At 40.1% G+C, this 12,196-nt stretch overlaps 1 protein-coding gene across 1 annotated transcript in view; it reads left to right on the top strand.

Moving 5' to 3' along the window:
- kmt2d (lysine (K)-specific methyltransferase 2D) overlaps positions 1-12,196 on the top strand; it is a 211,852-nt gene that overhangs the window by 68,841 nt on the left and 130,815 nt on the right. The window contains exons 16-24 of the mRNA XM_069904938.1: positions 2,015-2,119; positions 3,222-3,403; positions 3,744-3,908; positions 4,794-4,903; positions 5,313-5,363; positions 5,457-5,669; positions 6,954-7,097; positions 7,939-8,058; positions 8,901-9,034. Coding sequence (XP_069761039.1) covers positions 2,015-2,119; positions 3,222-3,403; positions 3,744-3,908; positions 4,794-4,903; positions 5,313-5,363; positions 5,457-5,669; positions 6,954-7,097; positions 7,939-8,058; positions 8,901-9,034 — 1,224 coding nt within the window. The remainder of the gene's footprint in view (positions 1-2,014; positions 2,120-3,221; positions 3,404-3,743; positions 3,909-4,793; positions 4,904-5,312; positions 5,364-5,456; positions 5,670-6,953; positions 7,098-7,938; positions 8,059-8,900; positions 9,035-12,196) is intronic.

Genomic DNA, 12,196 nt, shown 5'->3' with positions numbered 1-12,196 from the left:
AACTTCCGTAACTTAAGAACATCTTATAAACAATTTTCATGTCATCTATCAACTTACTGGCATTCTTCCCACATTCATATCCAAATCATTCATGGATATAATAAATAGTAAAGGTCCCAGTACCATTTCCTGTGGTATACCACTAGACTTCCAATCACTAAAGTAACTCTCCAACACCACCCTTTGCCTCCCAACACTAAGCCAATTTAGAATCCAATTTTCTAATTATTTTAATCTTTCAGTTGCATTGGTTTCCAAGGAAAGCAGGGTTGTTGGAGCTGGGTTTCTGCACATTGAATATTTTACCAGGAATTGATGGAGAGGATTTTTTATATCATGAATGCTTATTAATTTAATTGTAATGTGTTTTGAAGTCTTAGGTTGATTGAAGATTTTTGTTTGATCTCCAAGTTGCATTCAGCATTGAACCTTGGTGTATTCATAACTCCATCTTCTACCTGTATGCATTATTATAATATGCACAGTCATACCATAGTTAGTAATCTTTCTTTCCACTGAGAACTCTTGTAATTTTGCATTCTTGTTGTAAACACGATCAACCTCGATTGAATCAGCCTCTTAAATGGTAAAATGATGCTGCCCTTGTACCAGTGGCGTAGCCAGGTTTTAACATTGGGGGAACCAGAGCACATAAAAAAATGCGCCATGACCACAGCTGTACGTGTGCGCGCACGCATACTCGTTTTGCAACCTGCGCTCAAAGTCTCCATGCTGCCCTCCTTTCTCCAACCCCTCCCGTCCCCTCCCTGCCACTGTCCTCCTCTCCCCTTCCTGCTCTGCCCCTGCCCTCTCCTAGACAATCTTTTTACCACCCCCGCTCTCCTTTGAAAGGAAGGCTGAGGGGACACACAGGGCATAGTTCGGAGTACGGTTGGCCAAGGGGACGCACAGGGAAGGTTTCGGAGTTAGGAGCTCTGAAAGATGCACAGCCTGCCTATCGGAGTGTCACACAGTAACTTGCCAGATCCGAACAACTGGACCTTCAGTGGCCTGGCGGAGAGTTCTGTCCTGATCCTGGACCTTTCTCATGGGTTCTTCTTTTCCCTCCGCCCGGGGTGTTTGCGCACCTTGCTTCCTTGAAGATCTTCACATTTGTGTCCAACTGCATCAGCGTGGTGGAGCAGGGCTCCTTCTCTGGCCTGGAAGGACTCCTAATCTTGAACCTCAGCTGCAATCTGCTGGGGGAACTCTACTCGTGGACTTTCCACATCCTGAGGAACCTTTCCCACCTTGACTTCCAACACAACCACATCGGGGTCATTCAGCTCATCTGATTCAACCATCTGCCTGGCCTGGTTATGCTCAGTCTGCGGGAGAACACCCTTTCCTCCATGGCCCGCACCAAGCCCACGATACCTTCTCCTGGGCTGGAGCCAACTGTGCTCCATGTACGGAGTGGTGGTGGCGGCAAGCAGCACCTTCCTGGGTTTCTCAGACAATGTGCTGGATGATCTGGAGGTGCTTTGGCAGATTATGCAGGCCTCTCCACGCTGGTCATCTCAGAGACTGACCTGAGCATGGGACACCTGGAGCAGATGTTCCTGGCGCTGAGGGGGACCCTGATCATCGAGCTGAGGCTGGGCAGATCAGCGGCGCCTGTTTTTGAACTGTGAGACCATGACATCTACAGCAGATGCCGTGGTCTCACAGTTCAAAAATGTGCGGTTGCAAAAGGGCCGTGGGCACTGCCGGGCTGAAGGCACCACTTTTGAAAAATTTGCTCAGCCCCCCCCCTTTAGCTACGCCGTTGACTTGTACTATTTTAACTGAACTTTTTTTCTGTAATGCTACACTTGGTACCTTCTGTTGAACTCAAGGTTGGGCTTTAGTTTGGCTACCACAAATTTTCTGTTATCTCGGTACACATGGCAATAAATGACACAATTCCTAGATGACCAATCAAATTCAGTAATGTATTTACAGAATAGTAAATATGTGTATGTGGTGAGAGGAAATGATCATGGATGACTTGTCATGCTTTGTTATTTTTCAGGATATGTGCGTGGTATGTGGAAGCTTTGGACGAGGAATAGAAGGACAACTGTTGGCCTGTTCTCAGTGTGGACAATGCTATCATCCGTATTGTGTCAATAGTAAGGTATGAAGAGGGAAAAGGAAGTGATGTCCTAATTTGTAGTCATAAATGTTATTGAACATTTGGATGGATGAATGCAGAGTTGTTTGCTTTTTGCGCGCACAATTGATTGCACTATGGAATAGACCACTAGTTTATGACTGATACCATGTAAGACCATAAAACGTAGCAGCAGAATTGCCAATTTGCTCATCTGGTCTGCTCTACCATTTGGATGTGTTTTTCCTTTCAACCCCATTCTGCCTTCTCCCCATAACCTTTGACACCCTTACTTAACAAGTACCGGTGCAGCTGTACAACATGTATTGATTTATAGCACAAACCTATATAAGCACCATTTGGCCAGAGAAATTTTCATATTCCAAGAACGCATAAGCAAAATTACAATCCTTAAATAGCAGCAATGGAAATCATTGGGTCTACTGAGCTTCAAGTTTTGATTCCAGGATTTTTGTTATGAATAGCAAATAAACCAAACTTATTTATTTAAAATAAAACTGCTTGAATGTTTGCATCCATTGACAGAAGGGAACGAAACAGATTTTTGCATTCAAAGTTCTGTTTGCCTGTTTGGAAAATGAGGAACTCCTTTGTGCACCATGTCAAATGACAGGAAAGTTGCTTATGTAGATATTTATCTTTTTTTGTTCAGTAGAGAGTGCGGGGTAAATGTTTCCTGGCGTGTTTCAAGAAAACTTAGAGAGTAAGACAATAAAACTGATATTCCACTATCCAACTGGATCGGAAATCTTCACGATGTGGCATTTGGCTCACTGGGCCTTGGTTCCCATGCGCTCTCTCAGTCACTGGACCCCAGTTCCAGCTCCTTCTTTAAATTTCCCAGGTTTACTGGAAGGCTTGTCATTCCAACATAATAACTTGTTGAAAAAATAGTGAATTAAAAGTGTGTTGGAGAATATTGATACCAAATAACATCCATTTGTCCTGAAAATCTGCTAGTTCACTGTTGCCAATATTCTGAGTGTTCTGGATCAATGGAGTTTTGATGTCCCACTTTTATCATAAATTTTACATTATTTTGTGACAGAGACTGACTCTTCACAGTTATCATAATGTTATCTGAAATATTGTGTTTGTCTTGCAGATCACAAAAGTAATGTTGAAGAAAGGATGGCGTTGCTTGGAATGTATTGTGTGTGAAGCATGTGGCAAGGCTTCTGATCCTGCACGTTTATTGTTGTGTGATGATTGTGATATAAGTTACCATACATACTGCCTGGATCCACCTTTACAGACTGTGCCAAAGGGTGGCTGGAAATGCAAGTGGTGAGTGCACAATTCAATTGTGTGTGATCGTGAAAAGGAAATTGAATTTGAAGTTATATTTTCCAAAATATGGTTAACTCAGCAACATTTGTCACCACCATCCTTTTTCCCCCATCCTACCCTTAAGTCAACTGTGTTCAAAGTTAATTAACATCCTTATCGATGCTGGGGAAAATATTTTCAAAAAAACACTGACTGAAGCTTGTCCAAAATAATGGCTGAACAGAAATATGCAAAGAATATTAATTGAAATTAATATTTGTACTTCCAGCTTTTTCTATGTATAACTTCCTGTATCTTAAGGAAAGATGAAAGCCCAACTTCATGTCTTTTCTTGTAGGTGTGTGTGCTGTACACAATGTGGTGCTACAACACCAGGTTTTCATTGTGAATGGCAGAATAACTATACTCACTGTGCACCTTGTGGCAGCCTTGTGACTTGTCCAAGCTGCAATGAAGACTATGAAGAAGAGGACCTTCTCATCCAGTGTCACCATTGTGATCGGTAGGCCAGAGATATCTGTACCATTAGCTTTATAAACCAAGTTATACATTGTCCATGATGTAAAGTGCTTGAAGTATTTAATTTGTTTATGATAAAACGCAAATATATAAAGTACTTTTGTTAATGTGCACTTTTGTGCACATTAAAATCATTATATTAGGTAATTTCCATTGGTTTTGTGTAATATAGTGGCAAAATTTATGCAGGAAGTTGTCATTTTCAATAGTCCTTTATGGTTTTTTTGGAGGGGTGGTGGGGGGGAGGGGGGGTTGAAATGTGCTGTTTTGAATGAATGGCACCATGCCTGGCAATGACAGGATTTATTGGTACCTTTTCACTTTATTTACATGATTGGGCAGTGTGTTTGTGTGAGAAAAGACCAGAATGCTGAATATAATCAAGCATGGTAGTTTCAATTTGTTTGTATTGTTGGTCATTGAAGCTGACTTGTGGTCAAATTATTCCCAGCACTGGGTTCAAAATGTAGAACTTTAACAGACTTTGAGTGACCAAAATGGCTGATCAGCCCTTATTTTAAATGTTAAGAATAATGGGAAGATTTAAAGGGGTTACTGTAACTCAAACATCAAACAGGGCAATGCAGTTAGTGCAACACTGTTACAGCACGAGCGATCGGGAGCGAGGTTTGAATCTGTATGTTCTCCCCATGTTTTCATGGGTTTTCCCCAGGGGTTCTCGTTTTCTCCCACCCTTCAAAAATGTACAGGGATGTAGGTCAATTGGGTGTCAGTGGGCGACACAGGCTCGTGGGATGGAAGGGGCTGTTATCATACTACATGTCCAAATTTTTTTCAAAAATTAAAATTGAGTAAAAAAAAATCTTCCCCAAATTATGTTTTCATATATTGGAATTATCACTTGCAGGTGGGTCCATGCAATTTGTGAAAATCTTTTCACAGAAGATGAAGTGGAGCAAGCGGCGGATGAGGGGTTTGATTGTACTGCATGTGAGCCATTTGTTGTTCGACCAATTGGTGAGTGACAGTGTTAGCCACAACCAGCACTTTGAGCAATGTAGTGACAATCTTTTACTTTGGAGATGAGAATTGGATTGCAGTTCTGAAGTGCTTTTTAGTGTACATATCGTATTTTAATTTGCTCTCTTCAATCTCATGGCCAGAATAGTCAATTGCCTTGTTCTGTAACTCATTGTGGTCTGAGCTATTCAATGAACGTTGCACCACAAAATTTAAATGTTAAATATTTTAATTCTTAATGGGAAGGATTAGTTGTCCTCTCTTGTGTTCTATCTTAAAAGATAGTTCACTGTAGTAAGCGAGTTTCGAAGCTATTTGAATTACTGACATATCAAGGCTATTTTGAGATTTCAACTTTGTTTTTGACATTTGCCATGAGGGCTTCTAACTTTATTTGTATTTACAGTTCGAAGTGAATCCCCTGTGGTTACACCTGTCATGAAAGTGAAGGATCCAGGTGAGCACGTAATTGATTTGAAGGGTTCATATTCACACTGTTTGTTTCTATAGTATACTAAATTTATTTTAGATTTGATTTATTCGTTTTTAGAACCACGGTTTTATAGTCAAGATGGGGTGTGGCTGACAGAATCAGGAATGTCACAGTTCCGAAGTATGGTACTTTCGCCGCCACACAAAAAAGGACCAAAGCCAAAACTAAAGAATAAACCTTCAACTCCATGCTGTGAGCCAATGTTGGTCAGTATAGATGGTTCTTCGATAGAAATAAAGAAAGAAGAAGGTGATGGGGAGGAGGAAAAAGGTGAGAAAGAGATTGTACAAGTGTGGTGAAAAGCATGCTGTTTTTCATCATATTTGAACTTATTTTGTTCATAAGTCTTATTCCGGTGCAATGTCTATAAACCTAGGAAACAAAAGCTGACAGATTAGTTGGTAATGCACAATATTTCTGTGCACTTTGTTTTTTGAAACTAACTGATATTTCATGATTGTTTATGTACTTGTATAATTAATGGGGGCAAAGATGTAATTGTATGCTTCTATAAATCTTGCAAAATTAAACAGCATTAGACAAAGCGTCAAGGAAGCGTAGTCTTTTCTGTAACACCAATCCAGAGAAATGATGAAATTGCCTGCAATTCTTTAAAATTGGAGGTTTTCCAGTTATTGTTCGAGCATAGTTCACTTGGGAAATTAGATCCTTTGAAGATTTTCAGATGGCAGAATCCAAATTGGCCTTGCAACGTCATACCTCTAGACAAAAACATCAACTCCAAATCCACCCTTTTGGAAGAAGCCAAGGCCAAGTTTAAAAAAATATAAAATTATTCACAAATAAACAAATTTAGTGTATAAATTTCATTTAAAAAAAAGATTTCAGTTATTTTGTGTAAGATATCTGAAGGATTAAGTGTGGAAAAGAGTGATAGACCTTATAATGGAATTTCAGGATTGCATTGTGTTTGCTATTATTAATGTAAGTATTAACATTTGTAATTGAATATTATTTTTTACAGTAGTTTAGATTGGAATAGATTGGCATTAAATTTAGACATACAGCACGGTATCAGACCATTTCAGCCCACTAGTCCAAGCCACCCAATTAACCTATGCTTTGAATGGTGGGAGGAAACCGGAGCCCCTGGGGAAAACCCACGCAGACACGGGGAGAGTGTACAAACTTCTTACAGAGAGCGTGGGATTCCAGCCATGGTCCTGATCACTGGCACTATCACACATTGGAGATATGGATGAAAATTTTGATAAATGCAGTAAAATCTACGTTATCCGGAATTCAAGCAATCAGCAGCCTCAAGCAACCGGCATTAAAAATCGAGGAGAAAAAAAGGGTAAAATATACGGGTTTAATATTGGCGCACCTCCCAGTTTGTTCTCCATTCATGGAACCAGGAAATTCACTTATCCTTCATCTACCAATCCCCATAGGTGCCGGATACCAGGGATTTTGTGGAGTGAGGAAAACAATTAAGAGGAGTTGTATATCTATGCAATTCACATTGTAAATTTTGATTTTTTTTCTTTTGCACTGAATGTAATTTACAGTTGTATTCTTATTTTATTAAAGTTGCCATGGAATCAGGGGAATGTGACATAAAACCTGATGCACCTGTCTGCCAGGAACATGATGTGTGTCCAGTAAACAATCCTGGAAAAACAAGTGAGGAAACTGAGGAAGGGAAAAAGAGGAAGAGGAAGCCATACCGACCTGGTCAGTGAAATATTTGGTGCAAAAAGGTTTTTAAATTTGATTTTTCTACAAGCAGGTTGAAAAGCTTATTCAAATAATTAGTGTCCAGTTGATCGCTTGCATTATTTTTGAGGCTTCTATTTCTTATCTCGGAAGGCCCAACTAATCTTCAGTAGGCCATTGTTCCTCTCAACCAGTGGTTTTCAAACTGCCCCTATACCATAAGTGCTCCGTGATTAGTAAAGGATTGCTTAAGGTGGTAGGCGAGTGGGAAGAGAGGTTGAGAATCACTGCTCTCGGCCCTGAAATATTTTGCTTGAGAAAAATTGTCAATGGCCCATTTCCTTTGGAGTTCTGAAACCGTGCACATAATGAATCAGTTACGTACAATTAAAACAGTGGTTTTCAAACTTTTTCTATCTACCCACATACCACCTTAAGTAATCTCTTATTAATCACAGAGAATTTATGGCATTGGGATTGTTTAAGGGGACAGTTTGAAAACCACTGCTCTAAACAGACAAAATCTGCAAGGTTGAATAATTCAGCATTTGTTTTTTTTTCCTTGAATGCTTTTAATTTAACCTTGCAATACTTGCATTCAGTTCAGAATGCCACATTTGGTATGGTTTCTTGCTGCGGTGACAGAATAGGCGATAATTAAATCAAAGAAGACGGACAGTATGTGCCATGACTTCAGCTTGAACAAAGTGATCTATGTACATTTTTGATTTTTGTTGTGAATGCCTTTAGCCTGCAGCATCATATCTTGATTGAAGGAGCTGAAGCACACAGGTGAATTGTGAAAGGGAAAGTAATGGTATAACCGAGAGAACAAGCACACTTTTGATTTTTATTTTAGGAATTGGTGGATTTATGGTCCGTCAGAGGCAGTCGCGGATGAAGAATTTAAATAAAGTCTCTGGGGCACAGCCTGCAATATCCATTGACTGTCTAAATATGGAGACCAACAAAGAAGAAGGCGAGTTTGTATTCGTTGTAGTTGTTTGCAAATGTTTTTTCCTCTTTTAAAATCTCATATTCTCTGTGTTTAGCCAATGTTCTAAGACAGGTTTTTGTACACTGATTTATTTTGCCCCTAAGGGTGGAAAGTTTTCCTCATTGTGATTTATTGCAAAGAGGGGAAAGAAGCCTTCAATTTTATAAAAATAAACCCTTTAATCTTGTAAGGATCTCTGTTCTCATTCCCCATAATCTGTAACAATTACACTATATTTTAGGAAAACACATACTGGTCAGTGCTGGGGTTATGCATGTTTCTGGATCTAGAGCCCTATTTCAATCTCAGAAATATTTCAAAGCTTCTGAGGTAAATGGAGGGAATTCCTGGTTTGATGTCCGTCCCCACAGGAAATTTATGACAAATCGTGAAAAGAGACCCATTTGATAGCACTGCATTGTTAGTGCAAATTGCATCCAACCCTTGATCTGGAAGTGATGCAAATTGCTACAACAGTTAATGTTGTAGCATTACCTTCCATGGTCTAATTGAACCATGAAGGAATCTTAAAACTGCTGTTTAAAATGAGTATAACCAATTTATAATTTAATTTAGACTGAGAACATTGACCTTTTACATCGACTTTCAGATGTTATTTAATGTTCAGTTGTATCGCAATTTTACGATAGGCATGAATGGCTCCCATTAATCTAGAATTAGTATCCATAATGACTCTCACTCTTGATAAAGCTCTTTTGCACTGTTTAAGAGCACATAAGTGAGCTTCCTTAATCCTCATCATGATAGAAGTTGTTTTAAGAATCTCAACTTGTATGGAATCTTTTTACTTTTGATTCGTTCAGGTATTCCGATAGAACTTCCAACTGAGAGTGCCAGTGATATACCTGTGGTCGGACCAGATGTAAGTGAGAAAGCAAAGAAACGGCAGCGTCGAAAGAAAAGCAAGTTGGAGGATTCCTTTCCAGCATATTTGCAGGTACTGGCATCTCGCTGTGCACTTAGGTAATTGTGCAACTCTAATACTGTTTATAAGATAAAAAGGTCTTGAAGACTAGGTTGCCATGAATGCCAAGTTTGTAGCTAAGTGATTTTTTTTTCTTGCAGAATTGATGCATTTGGTCACTAAATCTTTTAAGGACCACGTTAGCATTTCTGCATCCTTTATCATTCTTCATAAAATGTTGTGGATGTGATTTGTTTTCTGAATTGTAATTGATTGTTTACAGGTATTTGGATGAAAGTGTACAGAATTCAAACATGAGGGATGCTAGGGTTAATTGCATTTGCAATTTTTTTTGCTTCTATTGCTACTGATTTTCATAAATTTTTGATTTATTTTCAAAGCCATGAACTATAATCCAGGTAGCATAGTCCTCTTTTTTAACCGGCCATCAGGTGGAATTATTCAGGTGAAGGATAATCTCCGTGAACAATGTAATATTTGAGATGGTAATCTGGTCTTTGTTAGTTTCTTCCACTGTTACTGTTGCCATCAAGAGTGCTTTATTTCAAGTGATGCTTGCATGGTTTCTCATAAAAGGTGGCATTGAACTGCAAGTTTAACATGTACGAATGTCGGTGTGTTTTTTCTTACACAGCAGCTTACTGAAGATTGGATTTTTGTATTCTGTTTAGAGTTTTGTATTCTTTAGGAGCAAAATCTTTTCAGAACAATATTGTCATTTTCACATTAGATAGCATACACACACCATACCTAAAATGCGAAGAGCAGTTGATAATCTACTTGGAAAGCAGAATTTCAGTTAAGTAACTTAGAGCTATGATTTGATGCTTGAGTTGTAGCGACTACGGGTATAATTGTTTCATTTTATGGCAGTTTTGAGGTATTGAGTACTTTATAGATTGGAAGCAGATGTCTGTTTGTTCTGTGTGCATCATGGAAGATGATCCAGAAAAATTAACTTCCAATATCATTATTACAGGTTAATGAGTAAAAAGTATGTATTTGTGGGTTTTTTTTAAGATTGTAAACTGAAACTGTGATTATACACCTCATTCGTTTTTATAACTACTCAAATATAGGGTCATGGTATAATTTTCCAATTTTGGCTTTACCCCAGTGACTCATCAGTGTATAATGGCTTCAGTTTTAAATCGAACTAGTAATGTAACAACGATAAGCAGATCTAAATGTACTGTCTTCTATTCTTGTGGATATTGGTTACTCTTCACTACATTTTTCGTTGCGTGTTTTCTGTTGTTAAGAAATGAAAGTGGAAATTACCAAAATGCATTTCTTAAAACCTTTTGGTGTTTTCAAAATTTCTGTCAAGACAAAATGATCAAATCATTTTCACCATTGCAAAAAAGGCATGGCCTGTTGTGTTTATGCGCAGGGTAACTGGTCAGCTCTCTTGGTGCAAAAGTGGTGCAAAGGAAGTCTGCTTCATTGCTTTGGACCAAAGGGAGGTCGGACCAGTGGCGTGGGGCAGACCAATTGCATTGCAATGACGCAAAGTGGGGCCCCGATCGGTTGCAATGGCGCAAAGTGGGGCCCCGATCGGTTGCGATGGCGCAAAGTGGGGCCCCGATCGGTTGCGGTGGGGCCCCGGCCGGTTGCGATGGTGCAAAGTGGGGCCCCGGCCGGTTGCGGTGGCGCAAAGTGGGGCCCCGGCCGATTGCGATGGCGCAAAGTGGGGCCCCGGCCGATTGCGATGGCGCAAAGTGGGGCCCCGGCCGGTTGCTATGGCGCAAAGTGGGGCCCCGGCCGGTTGCGATGGCGCAAGGTGGGGCCCCGGCCGGTTGCGATGGCGCAAGGTGGGGCCCCGGCCGGTTGCGATGGCGCAAGGTGGGGCCCCGGCCGGTTGCGATGGCGCAAGGTGGGGCCCCGGCCGGTTGCGATGGCGCAAGGTGGGGCCCCGGCCGGTTGCGATGGCGCAAGGTGGGGCCCCGGCCGGTTGCGATGGCGCAAGGTGGGGCCCCGGCCGGTTGCGATGGCGCAAAGTGGGGCCCCGGCCGGTTGCAATGGCGCAGCGTGGCAGGTATCTTTCCTACTGGCCCAAACTGGGTCTGATATGTTACATAAAAATAAGTCTTTTCTGGGCACAAAGTATGGAGATAAGGTCAGTCTCTTTATTGGGGGGTGGGGGGGGGGGGCGGGAATATGGGGTGGCCAAGACATGTTGCTGCTCTGCTTTCCGAAGTCTTTTCATCCAAATATTCTTAATTGAGGGGATTAGTCAAACAGGAAATCATTGTCAAAGAGATAATGCAGAAGTATTTGCTACACTTCGGTGAAAATAATGGTGCTTGTTTTACTTTACTCAGTTATGAGTTTGAAGACAAAACTCCAGCATTTGTAAAGGTGCCTAATTCTAGTTCTGTCAAAAATAATCAGCTTTAAAAAGGGACATTGTTCCAGTTATAACTATTAATACATATCATGAATTGATTTACTACTCTGGTTACTTTGGACCTAAAAGGATAAAACTCAGCAGTTACATGACTTGTACATTTTTATTTAATTGAGTCTTGTATATACTATGTTATCTTTAAAACATTTATCTCCCTCATTCACTCCCCAAATTCTGAGACTTTTCAGAAGTGTTAACATTAGTTGTTCTATAATCATGTGTCTCAAATGTCTCAAAGCACTTAACATACAATGGATAACTGAAATTTTCTGACATGTGTTGACAAATGCATTGGTTAATCTGTGTGCACCAAGATCCTAACACGGGTTTGAGATGACTTGGGTGGTTTACAAGAGTAATGATGTTTAATGAATATTTGGATTACGATTGTTTAATTTAGAAGCTTTTTGTGGTTACTGTTGTAAGTTTACTATCTTTGATGCTAATTAATTGTATTTCAACAGCTTTAGTACAGCTTTGTGTTAATATTTCCATACCTCCAGGAAATGTTTTATGGTTTGCATGCAGAATTGTTCTTGTAATAACTTTTAAAAAAGAGACTTTTTAATCCATTTACCACTGAGAAACGAGTTTCATCAAAGCATTGTTGTTTCAAACTGGTTGCACCACAAAAGAATTACACTAACGAGACCATATTGCAGCAGGATTAGTTGGGCCAGGCTGCAACAGAATTGTATTTCATCTACTACCCCTTTGTTGAGGCACTAGGGTCAGATGAGTCATTGGTTAAAGCTGGTGATTCA

Source organism: Narcine bancroftii, chromosome 12, assembly GCF_036971445.1.
Source record: "Narcine bancroftii isolate sNarBan1 chromosome 12, sNarBan1.hap1, whole genome shotgun sequence".
Lineage (NCBI taxonomy): Eukaryota > Metazoa > Chordata > Chondrichthyes > Torpediniformes > Narcinidae > Narcine > Narcine bancroftii.
This window is presented reverse-complemented; position numbering and strand designations above follow the sequence as displayed.